Below are 23,212 nucleotides of genomic sequence, written 5' to 3'. Positions count from 1 at the left end.
ACTCTGTGTGTGTGTGTGTGTGTGTGTGTGTGTGTGTGTCTCCATGTGTGAGGATACAGCCAGTGATCACTGAGCAAAATGGGAATTCTGCTCTCCTCTGGGATCCTGGGTTAATAGTCCTAGGGTCTTGTGATGAATATCCTCTCTGTCCACACCTGCAGGACACATCCTGCCTTCCTGCCAGTCTGGAGTATAGGCGCAGGTGCTTGCTGTAGATCTAGCCCCTGCACCCTCCTGGGTAAGAGGCTTCTGAGGGAGGGAGTTTGCTGATTATGCCCTGGAGTTTGGCTGCCTCCAAGGTACCCAAAAATACTTGGTCATCAAGCGAGTTGCCTTTTCCTGAAGTCACTTTATAGGAAACCTCATGGGTGATGGAGGGAGCACTGAGCAGAACTGAGGACATCCAGGGTCTTTTCCTGCTTCCCGGTCCTAGAATCAACTCCTGACAAGCTGTGTGACTTTGGGCAAGACAATTAACCTCTCTGGACCTTAATTAATTTATAACAGAAAGGAGTTGAAATCACACTGTAAGGGTTCCATTGAACATTCTGCTTCTAAGTGGAAGCCACCAAGCCCAGCGTGAGCCAGAATCAGTTATCTGAGCCACCTTAGAATCATGACATTTTAGTACACAAAAGAATTTTGGAGATTTTATTGCATTTACTGGAGAGAAAACGGAGACCTAAGACCACACAGGAATGTTCTGAGGGGTCAGGAGTAGGAAGGAGGCTTGTGTCCCCTCCTCTACAGCTATGGTTCTCAGAGTGAGGACCCTGTGCTGAGAGCCTCATCATCCTCTTGTAACTTGCTAGAAATACAAATTCTCAAGCTGCACCACAGACCTGCTGGATCAGAAACTCTGGGGGTGAGACCCAGCAATCTGACTTAGCAAGCCTCTGCATAAAGCCTGATGCTTGCTGAGGCTTGGGAACCACTGCTGTCCTTCAAGACCAGAAGAAAGACACTGGAAACCAGCAGGCTTCCCGGGAGAGGCTTTTGGAGGCAGGAGCGCAAAGGGCAAGGGAACACAACAAAGGGAAGGTACACGTGACTTCTGCAGCTTAATTCAGGCCACAGGCTTCCCAAAGCAAGGACACTTGTGGCACATCCCAGCACCTCAGAGGGAGTCACGGCTAGAATAGGCGGCTGACATTTGTCCGGGCCATGGGCTGTCCTTCTGCAAAAGGTCACGTGTTTTTTCCTCCCTGTCCAGCCCAGCTGTTCCCACCTGTGCATCTGCGTCAGGCGAAGCATGCCACTTTAACACCAGCAGGGTTGGTCCAGTTAGTTCCAAGTATCTGACGTGTGGAACCCCTGGGGACACTATTTTATGTGTGGACAGTGAGATGTATATTTAGAAGCTCGGTGTCAGCTCCAGGCTGTCTGCTTGGTGGGAGGGGTGTGCGGGGTGGGATAATGGTAATGGTTTATTACATCTCTCCTAGGCTGAATTCTAGATTTGAAGGGTTGTTTTAAAGAAGCGAGTAATAGCACATATAAATCTACCTGTGCCAGCCATCTCAGTCGTGAGTTCAGGCATACCCAGACCCAGATGCTGCCCTGTGCAGGTGAGGGAGGCTGTGGCAATACCAGCCCGGCAGGAGTGGGTGGGGGACATGTCTGGCTGGGAGAGACTATCATGTAGCATCCGGAGTCGGCCCACAGAGTCAGATTTCTTCTTGTTCCTTGCCTGCCAGGTTATCCCAGACTAAAATGACTCTGGTTCCTTGCTGGGACTTGTCACCCTTCCTGAATGTGAGCCCACCTGGCTGAGGTTGCCTTCCTTAACCCTTGCCAGCCCCTCCCAGGGTACAGGCCTGATCCTTGTATTCCTGGCTGTCTTAGTCCGCTTTGTATTGCCATAAAGGGATACCTGTGACTGGGTACTTTATAAAGAGAAAATGTTTATCTGATGCATGATTCTGCTGGCTGGAAGACAGGGCATCTGGTGCAGGCCTCAGGCTGCTGCCACTCATGGCAGAAAGTGAAGGGGAGCTGGTGTGTGCAGAGATCGCATAGCAAGAGAGGAAGCAATCAGGGGGTGCTAGGCTTATTTTAATAACCTGCTCTTGCCGGGCTCGGTGGCTCCGCCTGTAATCTCACGCCTTTGGGAGGCTGAGGTGAGTGGATTGCCTGAGCCTGCGGGTTTGAGACCTGCCTAGGCAACTTGGCAAGACCTCATCTCTACAATAAATCAAAATGAACTGGGTGTGGTAGCATGCGCCTGTAGTTCCAGCTACTTGGCAGGGTGAGGTGGAAGGATCGCCGGGGCCCAGCAGGTCGAGGCTGTGGTGACCGGGAGCGGCCACTGCATTCCAGTCTGGGTGACAGAGTGAGACTCCAACTCAAAAACAAAAAACAAAAAACAATAACCTGCTCTTCGGGGAACAAGTAGAGGGAAAATTCACTCACCCACCCTCCAGGCAGGGCATTAATCTATTCATGAGCGATCCACCCCCACAACTCAAATACCTCCCACTGAGCCCTACCTCCAACATTGGGGATCAATTTTCAACATGAAGTTTGCGGGATACACATCCAAACTGTAGCACCAGCCTTGCCCTGGGTCCTGTTCTCAAGGTCTTGAACTTTCAGAATCACTCTCTTTGATCCTTCCCACGTGGAACTGAATTAGGCCTCACTCAGCCCCAGCCAAGTGGTCTAGACTCTGGTCCCATGAGGCTGATTCCAGGGAAGTGAGACGGGGTCCCCAGTAGATGAGTCTGGAAGGTGTATCTAAACCAGCATCCCTGAGGCAGAGGCTCTTAACTCACAGGCATATCCTGGTTACTGTCTTCTCCAAGCGTACTGTGTGCCAGGCACTGTTCATACCCATCATTTGCATTTTGTCCATGGCTACTTTCTTGATACAATGGGTACAGTTGAATAGTTGTACCAGAGGTCACACTTACTATTTAAGCCTGATATATTGACTACAGAAAAAAGTTTGCTACCTTCTGCTCACATGATCCTGCCTCTCAGGACTCCCATGAAATTGAGTGGCGTTTGTTTTATGCATGTGCCAATGTACATTTTTCAGGGGAGCAAACCATGGTTTTAACAAAATTCACAGAGGGTCCTGAATCCTCCCCTCCCCCCCAAATAAAAGTAACAGCAAACAATAGAACCGCAACTTTAGGGAGTTTTGGAACTACCCTAAACCAGACTTAGGGTAGCCAAAAGCCAGCATCCAGTCCAAAGCACAGCAGCGGGAGGCAGAGCCCACGGTCAGGAAACTGCTGGAAACTGGAATGGCCCCATCGGAGCTGGTCAGAAAGAAACAGGAGGCAAGAAACAGGAAGACAAGAGTGTGTCACAGTCCCTGTCTTGTGCTGTCTGGGGCTCTCTTTTGTTGCTCATTAGCAAATGCACAAGAGAGGTGGGACCAAGAGGGCTTCAAGGCCAGGGACGGGTGGGCAGGGGTGAGGCCCCTCCATGGCCCATGGCTGGCTGCTCCTTTGGAGAGCCTGGATGGGGGTGTGTTCACACACGGTTTCAGTGAGTGTCAGGGTGGAGAGAGTGGATGTGTTGAGAGTAGTACCGGACATGGTGGGCTCCCTACAAATGTCAGCTGTTGTTATTTTGCTTCACTATAACCTTTTTTATAGATAGGAAACGCCACAAAGGTTGGCCTCTTGTGGTAGTGGCAAAATAATGGCCCCAAAGATGTGCACATCCTAATCCCTGGAACCACGAATATATTACCTTACACGGGGAACTGAGGCTGCAGATGGAATCAAAGTTGCTCATTCGGCTGTCCTTAAAATGGGGAGATTTGCCTGGACTACCCAAGTGGGCCACTGAATCTAATTATGGGGTTCCTTGAATGTGGTATCAGGGAGCAGGAGTGCAGAAGAGAAGGTCAGAGGGCTGTGCTGTGAGAAGGGTGCAACCCACTGTTGTGGGCCTTGATGATGAAGGAAGAAGCTGTGCGCCAAGGAATGCAAGCAGCATCTAGAAAAGGGAAAGGATAGGAAAATAGACACCCCCTAGAGCCTCCATTCTGGAACACAGCCCTCCCGACACCTTAAATTCAGCCCAGTGAGACCCCTGTCAGACTCTATTTCTGGAACTGTAAGATAATAAATTTGCATTGTCTTCAGCCACTATGTTTATGGTTGTTTGCCACAGCAACTATGGGGAATAAATACCTTACCATGCGTCTGATAGTTTACTAAGCACTTCACTGGTGTCCATCATCTTACTTAATCTTTACAACAAGCTTAGGGGTGGATATCATTATCTCCATTCAACAGATGAGCAAGCTGAGGTTCAGAGAGGTTCAAGAGCTTGACAAAGATCACACAGCTAATCCAGGGCAGAGCTGCCTCCGGAGCCCATTGGGTTGGTAGGCTCAGCCCCTTGGTCTTGCAATGGGTTAGCTCTCCGACCCACAGACCCCAAACTGCCTTGGGACAAGATACCCTGAAAAAGCTTCTCTCCTTCCCTGCTATGTTGTTCAGGTGCCAGAGGAAGTGATCCCGGATTTGCCTTTGGCACAATGAATAAAGACCTCACGTGGAGGATTTTAATGGTGTTAGACCTGAGACTGTCAGGGCTCCTTCCTCCTGATAAGTTCCAAGCTCTTTGCTGTCAGATTCCACTTCGTTCTTTTGGCAGCTTTGAGGATTCTGGGAAAAGAAAGCCTAATTGTGGGAGTCGCTGGCAAAAGACCTTCAACTCATCTTCTAACGCACCTCTAGAAGCAGCGAAGAGGGGAAGTCCTCCACTCCACAAAACAGTACATTTACTTATCATTATTAGAGCTCTTCACACATCAAGCGATGTTTTAAAAATCCAAAATTTTTCCTTTGGGAGCCCAAACACAGGCAGAGGCTTTGCTGGGGATAGGAGAGTCACTCTATGATATGCAGAGTCCCCTTAAGGAAGACACAAACACTCGCTCCATCTTACGGAGGAGAAACTGAGCCCTAGGGAGCTGGGAGGTTTGCCCAGTGTTGGAGGTTAAAGTCCGTTGAGGCTTCTTGTCTCTTGTGCCTCAGTGCCTGGCTCTGGCTGGGACCAAGCACGGAGGCTGGACTTGGTCTTCAAGGCTGGGTGTTTGGACACACATCCCAGAGGGGCACAGCAGATGCAGACTAAAGGCAGCCAGGACTGGACTCTGCCTTCCAGGCTGTTCCCGGTGTGATTCCCCCCTACGTGGTGGTGTGAATTCTGCCCTCGTTAGCAGTGCTTGGCCAAACGGGGCTTTGATGCTTAGCAAGCACAGCCCAGGCTTCCCAGGCAAGGCCCAGGCTTCAAAACCTTTAGTGGGAGCAGTGGTGACTTCTAACCAGAAGCTGGCAGGGAGCATTTTACTGAAGCTGACAAGAGAAATGTACATTTTTGGACATTCAATTAGCCTTTTTCTTTTTAACCCAAAATAACGTATGCAGCCAGGCATCTTAAGAGTGGAAAAAGGTTTTCTAAAATCATTGAATTGTACATTTAAAATGGGTGAGGTTTATGGTATGTACATTATACCTCAATAAAACTGTTTTTAAAAAGGGGAAAAGAAGAAATGGAAAACATCCTTTAAGAAAGCTTATCTGGGAGGTTCAGCAAGACTCGCCTGCTATTTGATGCTCAGCCTTCATCCTTCTGAAAGCAGACTTCACAGTGCCTCTCCCAAGCAGCCTGAAAGTCTGTTTCTATTTCACAAGGGAAGGAAATGGACACTTGCAGGGGCTCTGAGTCTCTCCCAGACAGAGTTCATAACACCCTAGAAGTGGGGAGAGAAGGGGTCCTCAGGACACTCTGGGAGAAGGAACCATCTGTGTCTGTCCCCCAAATGTACCTCAGAGACAGGCCCCAGTACCCGTCGCCGGCAGTTACCTGGGATCCAGGCCTACCTGCCCCAGCTTCTCCCGCCCCCTCCTCCTATCTGAGCTCTGAATCTCATCACCAAACATCCTGAATTGTGACTTTGAACTGGCCCAAGGGCAGAAACAGAAATAGCAGTGGCTGCAGGGCACAAGCTAGGCCCCCACCCCACCTGTCCTCAAAGCCTTCTTAAGGTCCCCTCTGCCTGAGAGCGGGACATATAGTAACCCGCCTAAAACCACAGCAGACAAGAAGGCTCCGGTGGTTTCCTGGGAAAACATCCTAAATGGTACCCAAAGTGAAGGACGGGAAGCAGCGCTGCTGCCTCCAGTGGGTGCACAGCCCAGCCTAGGCAAAGGGCCAGGGGTGTCCCACTATGGGAGCTGCATCCTGGGTGGCTCGTCTGCCTCCTCGGCAAGGCTGGACCATTCCTGCTGCCCAACCTTGAGGGAACACAAGCCACTTTGCTCTCCAGTTGCAGTGGTACCTTGTGACCCCTCCTATTGCCTTGTCCTCCAGTCCCAAGAGCAGAAACAGGTTAGGGGTTCTTACTCCTTTGGAAGAGATCTGGTCTACTGCCTCTCCTGCACCTCCTCCTAAAAGTCATTGGCACCTCGATGGCAAGAGCTGGCAAAATTGTTCGACTTGAGAAGATGGGGACTTCTAGGGACCCGGTCCTGGAGAACATGGGCAGTCGGGGCTGGACGGGGCCAGGCAGCATTGCAATATCCCTTTCACTACAAAGCCTGTTTCCTTTCCCTTCTGTCTTGCAGTTTCAGCATGGCCGCAATTTGGGAGCCCTTTGTTAGTGGAAGCAGCCACTCCTCGTACAGGTGTTCTTCCTTCTTTCGGCATCAGTGACTTCTAGAGCCTCAAGAGCCTTGGCAGGGCGTCAAATGTACTCCTCTTGCCGGGCCGTTAGCCCATGCACAATGCTCAGAGCTATGGGTTTTGTTGCATGAATTGCTCAAAGCTTTGCAAACTCTTTCCCGCCCCACTTCTCTGCTGTCTCTGTGAATTAGCATGGAGCCCATCAGGGTGTGTCTGTAGTTCTGCACTCTTGTTAGCAGGCCGTGGGCATCTTCTGGAATTTCTCATGTGATCTTTGGTGGAACTTTCTGGAAAACAGGTTATGCACACTGAGGATTGGGCATTACCGTTGGAAAACAGATGAGCTGAGTGAATGGATCTTAGAAACCCATCATTCTTATTCACAGGGATCCACCTAGGCAGGGCTCGAGCAAGTGATCATCAGAATATACTTGGCAAATGTCTGGCAAGACCAATTTGCAGGAATACTGACTGCAGCATGGAGCAGGGTCCTGGGGTTCCTGGTTGGGCCTTTAGTTGCTGGTTGGTAAAAAGATCTAGAGCATTCCAAGTAAAAGGCCAGAGCAGCTGGGGCTGCCAGGGGGCCCTGGAGGGACAGGGTGGCAGCTTTTTACCACTGCTGTTAAGGTATTTCAGTAGTATAACAACTGCTGTGAACCCATGTAGACCGGCTGTGTAGCCCCTTGGCCTGACATTTCTGGGGTCCTTGAGTCAGACAGTGTGTCTTGGCCCCTGATGTGCAGGTGGGACTGTGATCAGGGCTGTGAGCATATGTCTCTGAGAGGCAGTTTTTCCTTATGTCTGAAGGAGGGATAAAGCCTGCATTCCAGAGTGAGCAAGGGCCATGCAATGGACTTGGGGCACACTGAACTAGGAGACCAGCCCCAGGGGTAAACAGTAGACACCTAGGGTCAGCCTGCAGTTGGACCTCAAGGATGCACTCTGCCCCTTGGGAGAGTCTCTGTTTGTGACACCTACCATTCTGGACCTTGGGACGCATGCTTGTAGGGACATTAACTCTTTCCAAATGCAAGGGCTAATCCCAAGACTTTCAGTCCTGCAGTCTTCACTGTGGTTCTTCCTTCCTCTGTCCACTGCTCTGCCAAGTCTGCTGAGGGCCTGGAAGCTCTGGGCCTGTCTCCCTGGATTCAGATCTGTGAAGGCACCTTTGAAGCAGCCTTGGGCCCCACAGAGTGCACTTTCCTGCATTTCCGTCTTGGAACTTGTCAGTCCTTCCCTTGGGGTGCCCTTCCCTGGAGTGAGTTTGCGAGAGGGAACACGTCTGAGTAACCTAGATCTCAACACCCAGCAATAAGCTTGGCACACAATAAACATGTGGAAATATTTGTTTCTTAGCTGATAGGAGGGGTTGACATCCTTTGTGGGCGGAACTGACAGTGAGTTTCAAGGCCCAGCAATCGAGATGAGGCTGTCAGGGCGCCGCTCTGAATAGGACTCACCAGGCTGCAGCCCCAGACACTGGCTTGAAGGACATCTGGGATGAGCGGGAGTGACCGCTTCCTGGGCCTTTGGGAAGAGGTTCTCTGAGACATGTCAAGGATAAGAAAGAAGTCAGTCTCTTTGCTCGTTGATGTCAGAAATGTCGTGCTTTGCACAGACCCGTCAATTGTACCTTTTGCTTCAAGAGTGGAGTGATTAGTGTCCTCTCAGTGGAATTCTTCCCTCGGGGCTTGGTGAGAGGATTTCTGTAACAAGCACCTTGGAGACTAAGGACAGCAGAAGGGAGGACAGGCATCAAGGTGCCTGCCACAGCATTGGTGACACCTGAGGGCTGGGATTCTGGGAAGGAAGGGAAACCCTGCTTGAGTCTTTGGTTTTCTGTGGCTCTGTGGTTTGGGCCAGACACTCCCTGACAGTATCTTAGGTCTTCCCACCCCATGGCCCTCTGTGTCTGGGTTTCTGGGAGGAGGGATGTTTGGAGCCTTCAGTGGGATATTTCTGATTCTAAGCTTTTCTAGGTGAGAGGAGAAAGAGAGAGGCAAGAAGCAGATCTAGCCTTCCTCCCTCCTTATCTTCCTTCTCCCATATTTTTGGGATAATTCCTCCATGCACAGTCCTATTCTGGATGCTTGGGAGAGGCGCTTGGCAATTCTCTGATATAAGTGATTTGCCAAGGAGCCCTGGGGGAGTGGTGGAGACTGTCTACTAATGACCATATTCTGTGGAACTACCTGAGAAACTTCTGAACAACTGTGCGTACCCATTTACTTTAGTGAGCTCGGCAGGGAGTCACCTACATTCAGCCAGCATTTACCCTGACCATGATTTCTTAGGCTTCACGCTCCCACCTGCTGACACAGGCCCCCCCTCATTTCAACTCCCTCTGAAAGACTTGGGAGTCTCTAGCAGGTGAGAACTTTCTGATTTCCACCATGAACTACTGCTACTGCCTTATTCATTCATTTTATTGAGATTGGTTGAGCACCTGCTAGGTGCCAGATGCTGTTCAAAGTCTGAGGGCTTCAACAGAGACCAGAGTAACTCTTTTAGCTCACACCGTCCCATTTTAGTCAAGGGAGACAAATAACAAGCAAGATAAACAGGAAAAAATATATATATATATACCAAAGGGTGACTCGCTCAAAAATGGAATTTATTTATTTAAAAATGTGTATTTATTCTTACATGTTTAAGCTTCAGTCACCTTCAAAGTACTCTCTATTTGATGCAATATACCTAATGAGACATTTTTCTACTGCTCAAAATAGTTTTTGAACTTGTCAATTTTGATGCCTCTTAGTGCTTCTGTCATTTTTTGTTTCACCTCTTCCACATCAGTACAATGTTTCCCTTTGAGGACTTTTTTCATCTGGGGGAACAAAAAATTGTCACTTGAGCAAGATCAGGTGAATAGAGAGGGTGGGGCAGGGGTTATATTGTTTTTGGTCAAAAATTGCTAAACACTCAGCATGGTGTGGGCAGGTGTGCTCATAAACCACCCATCATGGAGTGGACAAATGTGTTGAAAGAATTTCCAAAAAAAATTCACTGAGGCCGAACACACCCTCTCACAACAACACTTCCTGGTACACTGATACCAATGGGTTCCTAGAACATTTACCTAGCAAAAGAAGCCTGTGCTACAAGGGCCTCGCCCTCCAAAAGAGAATTCCAGTTTTTTTAGGTTCCCCACCTTGTATATATAGGGAAGGGGCTGAATATTTCAGAAAGCCCTTGCTGAGAGAGTGACTTTAGAGTGAAGATCCAGAAGTGAGGGAACCTGGCCATGAGGATGTAGGGAGAAACAGAAGAGCCATGGCACCTGGTGAGTCTTCCTGGGTTGACAGGACTGAAGAGGAGAAAGCCAGGGGCAGAGGAGGGAGGTGATCACTGGGACTTGGGGAGTCCTGAGCATTAGGGCCTCACAGGTGTTAGGAGGGGTGTTGTCTTGACATGAGGGAGGTGGAAGGCCATTGGTGGGTTTAGAGTGGAGAGAAACATCATGTGGCAATGTCTCCCTGGGCCCTGGCATCTCCTCAGGCTCCACCAGGGGATCCCCCCTGTCCAAAGCACATCATCCAGGGTGAGTCAGGGAAGGCGGAGGGAAGCCTCCCTACCTACTTGTCACATAAGTGCCGCTGGGTCCCATGTGGGCCATCTGGTGAAGCAGCTCCTACAGTTTCCCGCTCAGCCTGTGTCTCTCTAAGAGCCAGACAAACATCCAGGGCCCCAGGACTGGGAGAGGGCTGGGATGGAATAACAGCCTCTGTGTTGCATTCAGTTCCAGGTACTCTCTCCAAAGACAAAGGTGTCCTGCTCAGTCTCTGCCTCGAATGAGCCCTCCTTTGAGAGTCTTCAGCTTCCTAGATATACAAATATCTGAAGTCACCCCCTCTATTGGTCCAAGTATGTCTGTACCCCTGCAGGGGCCTCAGCCCATGTCCATTTCTAGAAGGTGCTTGTCCTAAGATGAAGACATCTGAGTGTCTGCCCATCACTAGATATGTCCAGACACTCCTGAACCCCTGCAGAAGACCCAGCCCTGATGCATCTCTGAGGTTTCATCACTTGGCCCATCCACTGTGTCAAAGGTGGCCCCCCTTTACTGGACAACTATGTAGGTCTGCTTTCTTACTGGAGAAGGAAGCTGGGTCTGGTTTCATGTCAGCCATTCTGTTGAATTGGAGATCCTTCCTCTGGGGCTAGATGCATTAAGCATCCTTCAGAGCTGGGGACCTCAGGCAGTGTCAGCTTTCCCATCTGAGCTCTCAGGTAGAAAGTGCCCCGATGGGGCTGTGACTTTGGGTGTCCTCAGCAGCTAGCTTTTATTGAGAGCTTCTATGTGCTGGGCACCATGTCAAGCTCTTTACACGACCATCTCATTTATGCTCACAGATGCTCTATGAAGAAGGTCCTATTATTATCAACCTCATTTTCCAGATGAGGAAACTGAGACTCAGGATAAGGTAAATGGTAGAAAAGGAGTATAAACCCTGGGATTCTGACTCCATAGCCAGTGTCCTTACCAGTTCTTTGAAGAGAAAAGAAAAAATGACTGGAGCTCTTAGGGGAAGGCCGCCTTCCCTAAGGGGAGTCAAAGGGAGGTGGTTGGGGGAAACATTTTTTCTTGATGGGCTAGATGATAAATATTTTTGTCTTCACAGGTCATATGGTCTTTGTCATACAAACTCAACTCCACGCTTGTAGCCCCAAAGCAGACACAGGTAACAAGTAAGCAAATGGATGTGGCCATGTCCCAATAAAGCTTTATTTACAAAAATAGGCAGTGACCCTTGGACCACAGTTTGCCACCCCTGGTGTAGAGGAATGGATGTGGGATTGGAAGGAAGCCAGAACTTTGTTCCATGTCCCTGACAAGCTAAGTAACCTTGGGCTAGTCATTTAACCTTTGAATTTTGGGTTTTCTAGTATCTAGCAACGAACCACTATGGCTTCTGTATTAACTGATGTGTTTAAAAATGATATATTGAGTCCCTTGTAAGAGCCACATGTGGTGCTAGGAGCCAATGAAACAACAGGGGCAAGTCAGACGTAGTCCTGCCCCGTGGCGTCACACGCTTGAGGAAGAGAGGTGTCCTTGGATCAGGAGATGACCTAGCACCATGCTTGACTCTTGGCAGGAGTCCAACAAGCATTCCTCCCTTCCTGCTGTAGTGAGTGCCCCTAACTCACCTCTCAGGACCCGCTGGTTTCAAGTTTGTTGTCATTCCGCCCATACTGAGGAAAGTGCCGGAGCATGTGGGTCACCAAGACTTTCATATGTTTGTACTACATTATTATGCAATGCAGGCCTAATTTTGAATCATAATTTTTTCGTTAACGGATCTCATTTTACTTGGTAATAGCCATTTAGGTATTTGAGGGCAATAAAGCGACACTTCTTTGAAATATTATATGATTCGGTTGGTTCACTGATTTGGGTTTTTACGACCCGCCCCCTCCCCTTTCCAAACGAATGAGTCATACATCTTTTTAGAGAGAACAAGGACATTCAAGATCACACAAACTCGTGCTTCCTTCAGGCGTGTCCGGTCGGGAGGATGGGCAAGGGCACCCCTGAGTTCTGGGGTGGGGCCTTGGACAAGCCACCACAATCCGGAAAACTCCTGGTTTGTCTTAGAAACACATGCTTAGTTTGCGTTTTATTCTTCAACATATCCTAATCTGGGCAAGGTTTCTGAGTTTCCTTTCACACCTTTAAGGAAAATCTGTGCCCAAGATAGTGTGCCATGTTTGTCTTTGGACTTTATGAGTTTAGCAACCCCCTGCCGCATAGAGGCAGCGGGGTGGGAGGACCCCTGCCTGGGTAGGCCGACTTCTGGGACTGAGTCCCCATCTACTGCAATTTCTGTGTGAACCTGGGAAAGGTTCTTATCCTCTCTGTGCCTCACTGTCTTTATCTATGCAACAGAGATGATAGCAGGGCGAGATGAGTTGATGAGGGAAAAAAAAATGCTTAGGGCAGAGCTCTGGCTGGTGGCAAAAGCGAGCACTCAGCCTGTAGTGGATGATGGTTATTTGGGGAGTTACATGGGCATCCCACTTAGAAGCCATGGCAGAAGAGGAGTGAGAACCCACGCATTCTCACTGGTGAGTTCCCCGGCACCTGTGAGTTCATTCACATGTCTTTTTGCATCTCACTCACTGAGGTATCTGGCATCCATGTGCTCTCTCTGCTTTCAGAGTCAGGGGATTTCTAAGTCCCCTTCTAATCTCGATAGCCCCTGTGCACTTTTGGTGGCAGGAGCTTCCTGCCCCTGGAACACCCCTTCTGTGGTAGGAGGGGCATGGGTGATGGAAGCCTCCCCCTTTTGTTTTTGGGCTTCCTCTTTTCTCCCAGATAGGCCCTTAAAAGACTGCCCCAAGAGGAGGTGGTGATCTATAGTCCTGGAGCTCCCCACCTTGAAGACCCCAAAACCCTAGCACCTTGCATGTGTCCATCTTGTGCCTTCAGGTGAGCCTGAAGTGCTCCATACAGGCAACTCTCAGGGTATGGGCAAGTGTCCTGAGCCCACCTCTCCTGATCCAGATCTGTTTCTGCTTTTTCTGTTTCTGTCTCATTCCAGGTTGCTGGCTCCAACCCTGACATGTTCACAAGCATGCCAGGCACTGTCCAGTGGGCTTGCCATCTCTGTCCAGTTGCTCTGATTTCTGACCTGGAATGGTTTACTTGACTTCCTGCCCCGGGAAATGAATTCTAAAGTCCTGGTTTATTAGCCCATGTTCTGGCAAGACCTGCCTGTGACCCTCCTATAAAAGAGATATTTAAATGATATTCCGTTGCTATAATAACCCTAGTTACCCCTGACTGTGCACTTACTCTGAGGTATATGCTGATATATGGTTTATATACATTCTTTCATGCCATCCTCACAAATCTCTAGAGGGTGGGCAGGTGTTATTATTCCTATGTTGCAGGTGGGGAAACTTTGGCTTAGGGAGGGTGAGTGTTTGCTATGGATCACATAGCCAGCACATGATGGAGCAGCAATTTGAATCTATGACCATGTGAACCCAAAGCCTCCGCTCTTGTCTCTAGTGATGACCCCTTCATTTTCTTGGGAAGTCCCTGGGAAACCACATACTGGCCTTGAACTGGAGTGGGGCTGACTGCATGAAGGCCCCCAGGGCTCCGGTGAGCAGGGCGTGCAGCGCAGGATGTGCTGGGATGATTTGGCTGTCGCCCATGTCACTGACTCCCTGGTCTGGTGGGCGGCATCTGGAAGCAGCAGGAAGCAGCCTGGTGGGGGCACTCACAGCCCAGGTGCATTTCACGTGGTAGGGTCACAGCAGGACCGATGGTGGAGAGGGAGATGGGCTGGCAAGAGCTGGGCAGAAGAGTAGACCCCCAGTTTGAGGTCCTGGGTATGGCAGCAGTTTCAGGACTAGCAGGAAATTGGGGTGCCGGCTGGGGAGAGAGAAGCAGAGGCCCAGTTCGAAGGCTGGGGCCAACACCCCCAGCAGGGAGATAGGCTGAGGAGGAAGACGATTCTGACTACAAGCTGTGGGGCATCAGGGTAACGTCCATCAGCCTCTGGACAGACCCTGTCGGTTGTATTTCTATATTTCTTGTGCCCCGTGGCTGTTGGATGAATGAATGAATGGATTAATGGATGAATGAGTCTTTGGAAAATTTGAAAATTGCAATCTCTCCCTACCCACCCAAAGAAAAGGCTGAGATTATTTTACCTGAGGGTGTTGTGAGGAAGGGAAAGGGGTTGTCATGGCATATGCAGGGGTGCACTCTGACCCACTCTCTCCTTTTCCTTCTTTCTCCAGAGGCTCCTGCCAAGCCTGAGGAGGCAGAGGCAGAGCCCTTCACAGACTCCTCTCTGTTTGCACACTGGGGCCAGGAGCTCAGCCCCGAAGGCCGGCGTGTGGCCCTGAAGCAGTTCCAGTACTACGGCTACAATGCCTACCTCAGCGACCGCCTGCCCCTCGACCGGCCCCTGCCTGACCTCAGACCCAGTGGGTGAGCAGAGTCAGTGACTGGGCCCCTGTCAACCTGCCCGTGGGGAGATGGGGTCCCACATCTGCGCTGGGGACAGAACCAGGACTGAGCCTCTGGACTCGGTCCCTTTCCTGCTGTAGCCAGGATCTGTCCCTCAGCCTGTTTGGCAAGTCACCCTTCCCTTCCCCCAGCCTCAGTTTCTCCATCTGCTGAGTAGGGGAAAGTCTTTCTTCCATTAGAGATTTTGAGGCTTAATAACCTAATTTACTCTTTAAGGGCACTAGAATCATCTGGCATTCCCGTTAATATGTCATTTTAACCCAATTAGTTGCACTTTCATGAAGATTTTTTTCCCCCTGTAAATTAGTTTTTAAAGTACATTTATCTTGCAGGGCTAACAAGTCGTTGCATCTGACAGAGAAGTCTGTCTCGACTTCTCTCTTTGTTACAGAAGGATGTTCCTTTAAGGTTCAGTGAGAATCTTTATTACTCCTAATTATTAAAAATATGAACATGTACCACAGCTGAGAAAATCTCATTAACTTTTGTGAGCTCCCCCCACACCTTTTCCCCCCCCTCTTTTTCCTTATTTTTAAAATCTTCTTAAAGTTACAAACTATAATGAACTTATATCTGGAGTTTTGGGGAAAGATCTTGCTGCTGGGTTCAAAGGGTATGTTCTTTTAGGGAGAACATTCGGTTCAGCTCCACAGACACTTATTGAGATCCTGCTGTATACTGTATAATTAGGGTAGGTTGTTCTGGCTTAGGGAGAACCTGGCTGGGCCACAGGGATGGAAGAGCAGCTGAGGATCTCAAAAGAAAGAGAAGGGCATGTATTCATTTAAAGGATATTTACTAAGCACTTATTGTGTGCCAGAATAGTCTAGATACAGTATAGAGCAGTGAACAAAACAGACAGGAATCCTGGCCCTCATGGAGCTTGCATTCTAGTGGGGTGAGGATAGACAGTAAACAAAACAAAGGAGTCACATATGTAGCATGCTAGATGGTGGCGAATGTCATGGAAGAATATAAAGTGGAAAACAGCTGCAGAGAATACCAGGGGTAGGAGTAGGGGGTTTGCAATTTCTTATGGGTGATCAGAGAAGACCTCACTGAGAGGTGACATTTGAGCAGAGATCTGGAGGAGAAAAGGAAGCATGTTATGTGGATATTTGGGGTGGGGAGGGAGCTTTTCAGGCAGAGGAACTGGCAAGTGCAAAGGCCCTGAGATAGAAGCATGCTCGGTACATTTGAAGACAGAAAGGAGGCCTGTGTGACTGGAACAGAGTGAGCAGGGAGCAGTACCTGGAGAGGAGGTCAGAGGGCCCACAGGAAGCAGGTCAAGCAGGGCAGTGGTTCTCACACTTGACCCATTGGGGGCGTTAAAGACCATGCTGATGGCAGGACCATACCCCATACTAAGTAAGCATTTCCGGGGATGTCACTCAGCATCAGTACTGCTTAGCATTCCTGGGTGAGTCCGATGTGCAACCACGGTCGAGAATCATAGGGGGCGGGTTGGAGGTGGTTGCAGGTTGTGTGGCTTTTGCTCTCTGAGGTGGGGGTCCATGGGAAGGGCTTGAGCAGATTAGTAACGTGCTCTGACTGTCACTTGCAAAGGCCACTCTGACTGCTATGCTGAGAACAGACTGAGGGGACAAGGTTAGAAACAGGGAGACCAGCTGGGAGGCTTCTGCATGACCAGGTGAGGGGTGGTGGTGGTTTGCACCATGATGGCAACAGGGGAGGTTGGGATGGGACTGGTTTCTGGAAACATCCTGAAGGTGACTTTAACTAAGAGCCACAGGGCCTCACCCCACAGGGGGCCCTGGGAGGACCATGCCTGGGGCTGGGGAGGAGAAGGTCAGATACAGGCAGGATGCAAGGGCTCTGGAAAAAGGGTCTTCAGGGGGAGTTGGAGTGCCCTGGCTCCTGTAGGGACCTCAGCTGTGACCTTGGCCAGCAGAGAAGCCATGGACTTTCCAGCCAATCTGGTGCAAAACACAGGCCCAATTCAATATGTGTGTGCTCAATACGAAGGGAAAGTGAGAAGGAAGCCAAGGAAAGGGTGGGTCTTACAGACTGCAATCTGGTTATAAGAATAACCCATGTTTACCCAGGGCTGCTTGTGTTAATGATGCCCTTCCCGAGTGGACCACACCAGCACTGCAGTGAACACAGGCAGGGCAATGGAGGATCCTTCCCAGTTCAAGTCAGGGAAACCGAGGCGTAGAAAGAGTGTATGTCTGAGGTCACGCGGTCAGATAAGCAGCTGAGCTGAACCTTGAATCCATGTCTCAGATGCCAAATCTTGGGCTTTGACATTGACCCACTGCTGTTTATTTTGACTACACAATGCTGCCCAGAGCTACCCGGGAGCCCCTCACTGAGAGGCACCCTGCCCACTGCCATTTTCGGAGCAGTTTGCCTGAGAGAGGGTGAGACTCTAATCAAGGTGAGCAAAATTCTGCGGTTTCCTCCCAGGCCGCTGGAGAGAGGTGACTGTCCTACTAGAAAGACTTTTCTCTGTACAGAGCTTTACAGTTTGCAGAACTTCCACACTGCTGTGGCACCAGGCGACTTCTGTCAGCCCCTTTTTCTAGACAGAAAAAATGGAATCTCTGATGAAAGGCAGAGCAGTGCCTTCTCATCTTAGGGAGGGCTATAAGAGTGACGGGTCCCCTTTTGCACGTGTACTTGGAAGGCTCTGTCTAATCTGTTTCAGCTCACATGCCAGACACACCTGAGATGGGAGTGTTATTGGTGGACCACACAAAGCAAGTATGAGCTTCAGTAAAACAATGCCTCCCTTTGTCTATTTAATTTCCATAAAAGCATTCCTGCCGTGTAGCACGGTCATTGCCTGGCTCATCCTGCTTAACTCATTTTGGAAACATCTTTTTCAATACCTCTACTCTCATGTTGTTTCAAACTACACGGGCAAACATTTATATGGTATGAGCCATGTTTGCAGGCACTCATTTGACACTGAATTCAAAGTCACTCCTTGAGTCCTCACAGTAGCCTTCTGAGGTAGGTACGGTGAGTAGCCTCCATTTTAGAAAGAAAGAAATTGAGGCACAGGAAGATTATAACTCCCACCCCAGACCTTTGTGGCAGAACTGGGATGTGAACCCAGGTGGTCTGGCAGTAGAGTTTGTGCCAGCAACCACTGTCACAGTGCCTTAAGATGTCCAAGTGTGTCACTCTCAGAGTGGCAGGCCAGCTCTAACAATATGGAACTGAGCGTTTGCTGACAAGTTGGAAGGGAGGAAGATTTGCCTTTATATGTTGGAAAAATCATTTAAGTGAACACAGAACTCACTGCCAAGTCTCAGAATGATGCTCGGGCAATGGCCAGTGTTGGGATTTGGATGGAGGGGGAGTGAATGGTGTGTGAAGAAGGCACATGTTAACAGCCATCTCCAGGAGAGTTGTGCCTGGTGGCCCTTGCTCTCACAGGAACTCTGTGCCTCTTGTTCACTCCTGCTTGCTCCTGGGGACTCTGCCTCTCTAGGGTCTGTCCATACTGTCCTTGACTCTTGGTATACTTGGCTCTGTTCTTCCCATTCTAACCCTGATGTTAGCTTGGCCTCATTCTGGACTAGAAAGTGAGTGTTCGGAATCCTGCCCCACCCTCCCACTATCACCTCTGACCAACCGTCCTTTATTGTGTCTTCTTTTTTCTTGGTGCCAAAAGAGATCGTCTGAAATTGTCATCTGGCTGAGATAGGGCCACACGGTGCTCAGTGCCTTATACACAGGACAGGACATAACCATAAGGATGAACATCTGTCCAACCAGTGGCTAGGCCTTGTTCATTCATTCATTCATCCCACCAATGGGTTACTGAGCACCTAGCATGTGCCAGGCACCCTGCAGAGCACCATCTCTGGGGCTTCCACTGAGACAGGGGTCCTGAGCAGAGGCGGTGGGAAGGCAAGGCAGTGATCAGAAAGCACGCTGACCATCTCCCGCCCCTGTGGGGAGGAGTCATCCTCTCAGGTTTCTAGTAAGGGAGGGCCTGGACTTGATGGCCATGAAGCCCTGTCCATCCGGTGACTCTGGCAGGGAGGCAGGCCCCAGAAGGTGGCATCTGCCAGGAATGATGTTGACTGCCCTCCCTGTGGAAAGAAGGACATGGAATAGTAAGTGCAGCGGTTTTTCCAACCTCATCTGTGCAGAGAGGACAGATTTCTCCTCAGGGCACCAGACTGTGGGTTCTGGGGTAATCAACATGCTATTCATTCTCCCTGTGATGTTGTAACAGGAGCAGACCACGCCCTTTGCCATCCCAGTGGGAAGACTCAGGGGACACAGGACACTGCAGACTTTTCCGGTGAAACCACTTGGGCCTCTCCCCACGAGTGGCCTTGGCCAGGGCTGAGCAGCCGTGTGCTTGCTTCCTTCCTGGGCCGGGAAGACACCCAACCTTAGGCATGAAGGGAAGAAAGGCCGTGTCTCAGTCTGGCTGGATCCTGCTCCCTCCTTCCTGTCCCTAGCTGCAGGCACCAGGTATCCCATAGCTTTCTCTGTGTGCTTCCTCCTGTCTTCTAGTGTTTGCCCTCTTTCTCCTAATGGGTAGGCTCCAGAATAACCTACAAGGAGCAACAAGAGATAAAGGACAAATCAAGTCTTGATCAAGGCGTGGGTTGCAGAGTTATATACATTTGTCAAAGTTCACTAAATGGTGCACTTAAGATCTGTGCACTTTACTGTATGTAAGTTAAGCATCATTATTTTGAAAAATGAAGATGTGAGAAAGAGACCGAGGCGTGGAGAGGGAGGATGAAGGGGACATCTTTTGGGAGGTCCCTGAGAAGGCAGATGTGAGTTGAGGGAAAGAAGGATCACACAGGGTTGAAGCAAGCTGGCCGGCTTGGAGTTGTGACAGCCGCATGTCAGGCAGGTGGCCCACAGGTACCTTCCTGTTCTGCAGTGGCAGACTCATGTCACATTCTTTCTTGCAAGAAGTGGTTGTCAGTTTCACACAGGGGCCGTGAGAGAGCCTAAGGGACGCGTGCCTGATCTAGTGGGGATTGTGGATGTGGGTAGGAGAAGGAGGCACTCAGGGGCTGAAGTTCCAGAGCTGTCAGGTTGTCATGGCAACTCTGTGGCCTCCCTCTGAGGCAGCTCAGGGCAGAGCCTGTGGCAGACGCTGCTTCCTACCTCTTCCCGGCAGATCTTTAGAGGCTCCCAGCCCATCAGTAATGACTTTGCCTTTCCCTCTAGTGCCCCCGGGGTCCATGCTCCTCCCTCCCAGAAGTTAGGATGAACTGACAGCTGGGTTAGGGCCTGGAGCTGGGGCGTGAGGGGCTGGTAAGGGGTGGTTAGAATATTCTCCTCAGCCTTAGGTGGGGTCAACTGGGGAAGATCTGCACACAAGCCCACAGAGAAGCCCTGGGTGCGGAGCTGAAGCCATCTCGTGGAACATCAAAGTGGGAAGGAGCAGGGCAGGACTACAGCAAAGAGAGAACACAGGGTGGAGCTTGGCCTCTCTGGGAGGGGGTTAGGGATCACCCGAGGTGGCTGTGAATGTTTGCTGCCACCATTGTAGGAGAGACCATGAGTTTTCCACATGGACTGGAGAATTGTGGGGTCTAGGTGGGCAAGATTGTTTTAACAGTCCAGACTCTAGACAGATGCCCGAGGTCTCTGTACTTTGGGGCCCTGCTTCATGGGTAGGCAGAATAACGACTTCCCAAAGATGTCCATATCCTAGTCACCAAAGGTGTGACCACATTATGTTACATGCAAAGGGTAACTAAGGATGCAGGTGGAATTAAGGTTGATTATCAAACCACTTTAAAACAAGGAGACTTTCATGCATTATGTTAGTGGGCCGGATCTAATCACAGGGGCACTTAAAATCAGAAGAGTCATTGGAGAGGTGGCAATGTGAGAAAGACTTGACTGGTCACTGGTGGCTTTGCCCTTGGAAGAGAGCCATGGGCCAAGGCACGTGAGCAGCTCTTGATACTGTAAAAAATAAGGAAACAGATTCTCCCGAGAACCCCAGGAAAGGAACTCAGTCCTGCACACACCTGAGGTTAGCCCAGCGAGCCGTGTGGTGGACTTCTGATCTCTAGTACTGAGGTGATAAATAAGTGTTGTTTTAAACCCCAAGTCTGTAATAATTTGTTACAGCAGCAATATTTGTATTAGGAAACTAGTATAGTATGGGACATGTTACCAGGATCGTGTGACCAGAGGGACTTTGCAATTCATTTAATGCTCTGCTGTTGTGTTAAAAATTTTTTTTTGAGTCGGGTCTTACTCTATCACCGAGGTTGGAGTGCAGTGGAACCATGATGGCTCACTGCAGCCTCAACCTCCTGGACCCAGGCGATCCTCCCACCTCACCCTCCCGAGTAGTTGGGACTACTGGCATGCACCACCACACCTGGCTAATTTTTTTATTTTTTGAGACAAGATCTCTCTATGTTTCCCAGGCTGGTGTCAAGCTCTTGGGCTCAAGCAATCCTCCTACCTTGGCCTCCCAAAGTGTTGGAATTACCGGCGTGAGCCACTGCACCCGAACAAAATTCTCAATAATAATTTTTGAGCAAAGGACATTGCATTTTTCTTGTGCACTGGACCCCAGAAGCTATGTCCCAGGGAGGAGGGGATGGCTCCATAAGGAGCCACTAGGGTCTGATCACTGGGTCATCCAGGAGTGGTTGCCCAGGGGCTAATAATTCACAAGAGCCGCCCCTTGCTGACTTAGTGTGTATCAAGGGCTGTGCAGATGCTTAAGGAATGCTTTTTCATTTAATTTTATCCCCATGTCTCTCTGAGGGAGTTCTTATTATTGCTTTTTTATATAGAGAAATACTGGACAAGAAACTTGTTCAAGTTCCCACAAGTGCTATGTGGCAGAACGGGTATTTTTATCTGGGTATTGTGACTACAGGACATCACGTCATCACCTGCCCTGCCCAGGTGAATTTTTCTAGTTTGGGAACTTGGCTCTGTGGAAAAGACCCAGGGGTCTGTGCAAGATGTGTCCTCCATGAAGGCAGCTTCTGGATAAAGGAATAGAATCAACATTCTTTGTCATGATTCTGCGATTGCATTGAAAATGCTAGCTGCACAAACACAATGGGGGGGATACTCTTTAACTAAAGCACCTTGAGAAAATACTTCTGAGTCTTATTAATGTTAAATTCATTATATTGTTGAGTATGACGTTGTTGTCATCCTTAAAGCAAATGCGATCTTGAGCTATATTAATAGAAATAGAAATATAATGTCTTCAAAGAGGGAAGTGATAAGTTTTGTTCTATTCTGCCACTCAAATCACAACAGCAGCTTTGGATATTTTTGAGTTGGAGTCTCACTCTTTTCACCCAGTCTGGAATGCAGTGGTACGCTCACGGCCACCACAGTCTTGACATGCTAGGCTTAGGCAATCCTTCTGCCTCAGCCTTCCAAGTAGCTGGAACTACATACGCATGCCACCACACCAGGCTAATTCTTGTGATTGATTGTAGTGCTGAGGTCTCACCAAGTTGCCCAGGCTGGTCTCGAACCCTCAGACTCAGGCAATCCTTTCACCTCGACCTCCCAAAGTGCTGGGATTACAGGTTGAGCCACTGCACCCAGCCCAGCTTTGGATTTTAAGGGATGTAGTGGAAGTAGAGTATTTAGAGGAGAATAAGCCAGGAGAGAAACTGGGTAACATGTCAAATATGACGTTTCCGCTTATACAGTAGTAGTTAAAACTAGGTTCCCAGGGTTCTGAGGCCAAGTCTTTCATCTGCAAACTGGGTGGGCTCCAGCAAGTTACCTAGGCTTTCCTTGGTTTTCCTTTCTATAAATTAAGGATGGCAATGTAAAGCTTGAATGTATAATATATACAGAGCTCATGGGCCCCACCTGACACATAGAACTGCTATTTAACTTTTAGTTATGTGTGTGATCTGGGTTTCTGATTTGTAAAAGAGATGACTTGGGGGACATGACCATGACTTCAGCTACCTGAAGGACCACCATGCGGACAAGGAGCACATGTGACAAGACACTGCCCTGGAAGTAGATGGGAACAGGGCCAGGCACTTCAGTACCAATCAGATAGATGGCGGTCGTAGAGGGAGATTTCCTCCTAGGCCCAGACGTCTGGGACTTGGAGGCTGAACCCTGAGCTAGACTTTGCTGGAGAGCAAAGATGCCCCATTGTCCCTTGGGATCTGCCCTCCTTTGCCCTCCACAGATCTGCCCTGCCCCACATTCCTCCTCTCTAGTTGCCCAGGGTCTAAGTGTTTATCAACAAACCCATCACGTAGGGACAGCAAGTCCCTAATGTGACTTTTCCACCAAGCCAGCTGACTTCTGTTCCCTGTTCCCTGGGTGGTGTCCATCCGGTCCCAGGGAGCCCATGCTCCCAGATCTCTAAGCTGTTTTGTAAACACATGGTCTTGCTGCCTCCCATTGGTTGTTTACACTGTAGAGATGCTTTCCCACTGTCCTACCTTCAGTCTACGTCTTATGCAGCAGATCCTATCTCGAAGTTGGTAAACTCACCTGGAAGGATGTTTGTTGAACTTCTGCCTCTGGATAAAAGTTGAATGCTTTGATGATCACATGTACCTAGTAGTTTACTTGTCAGCAATTCCTGTG

At 49.5% G+C, this 23,212-nt stretch overlaps 1 protein-coding gene across 1 annotated transcript in view; it reads left to right on the top strand.

The window, feature by feature from the left end:
* GALNT18 (polypeptide N-acetylgalactosaminyltransferase 18) overlaps positions 1–23,212 on the top strand; it is a 351,517-nt gene that overhangs the window by 167,920 nt on the left and 160,385 nt on the right. Inside the window, exon 2 of the mRNA XM_008051258.1 lies at positions 14,416–14,608. Within this exon, the coding sequence (XP_008049449.1) occupies positions 14,416–14,608 (193 nt within the window). The remainder of the gene's footprint in view (positions 1–14,415; positions 14,609–23,212) is intronic.

This window comes from Carlito syrichta, unplaced genomic scaffold, assembly GCF_000164805.1.
Source record: "Carlito syrichta isolate Samal-C Ts95f unplaced genomic scaffold, Tarsius_syrichta-2.0.1 Scaffold169247, whole genome shotgun sequence".
NCBI lineage: Eukaryota > Metazoa > Chordata > Mammalia > Primates > Tarsiidae > Carlito > Carlito syrichta.
The sequence above is the reverse complement of the archived record's forward strand: the minus strand, read 5'-3'. Positions and strand labels throughout refer to the sequence as shown.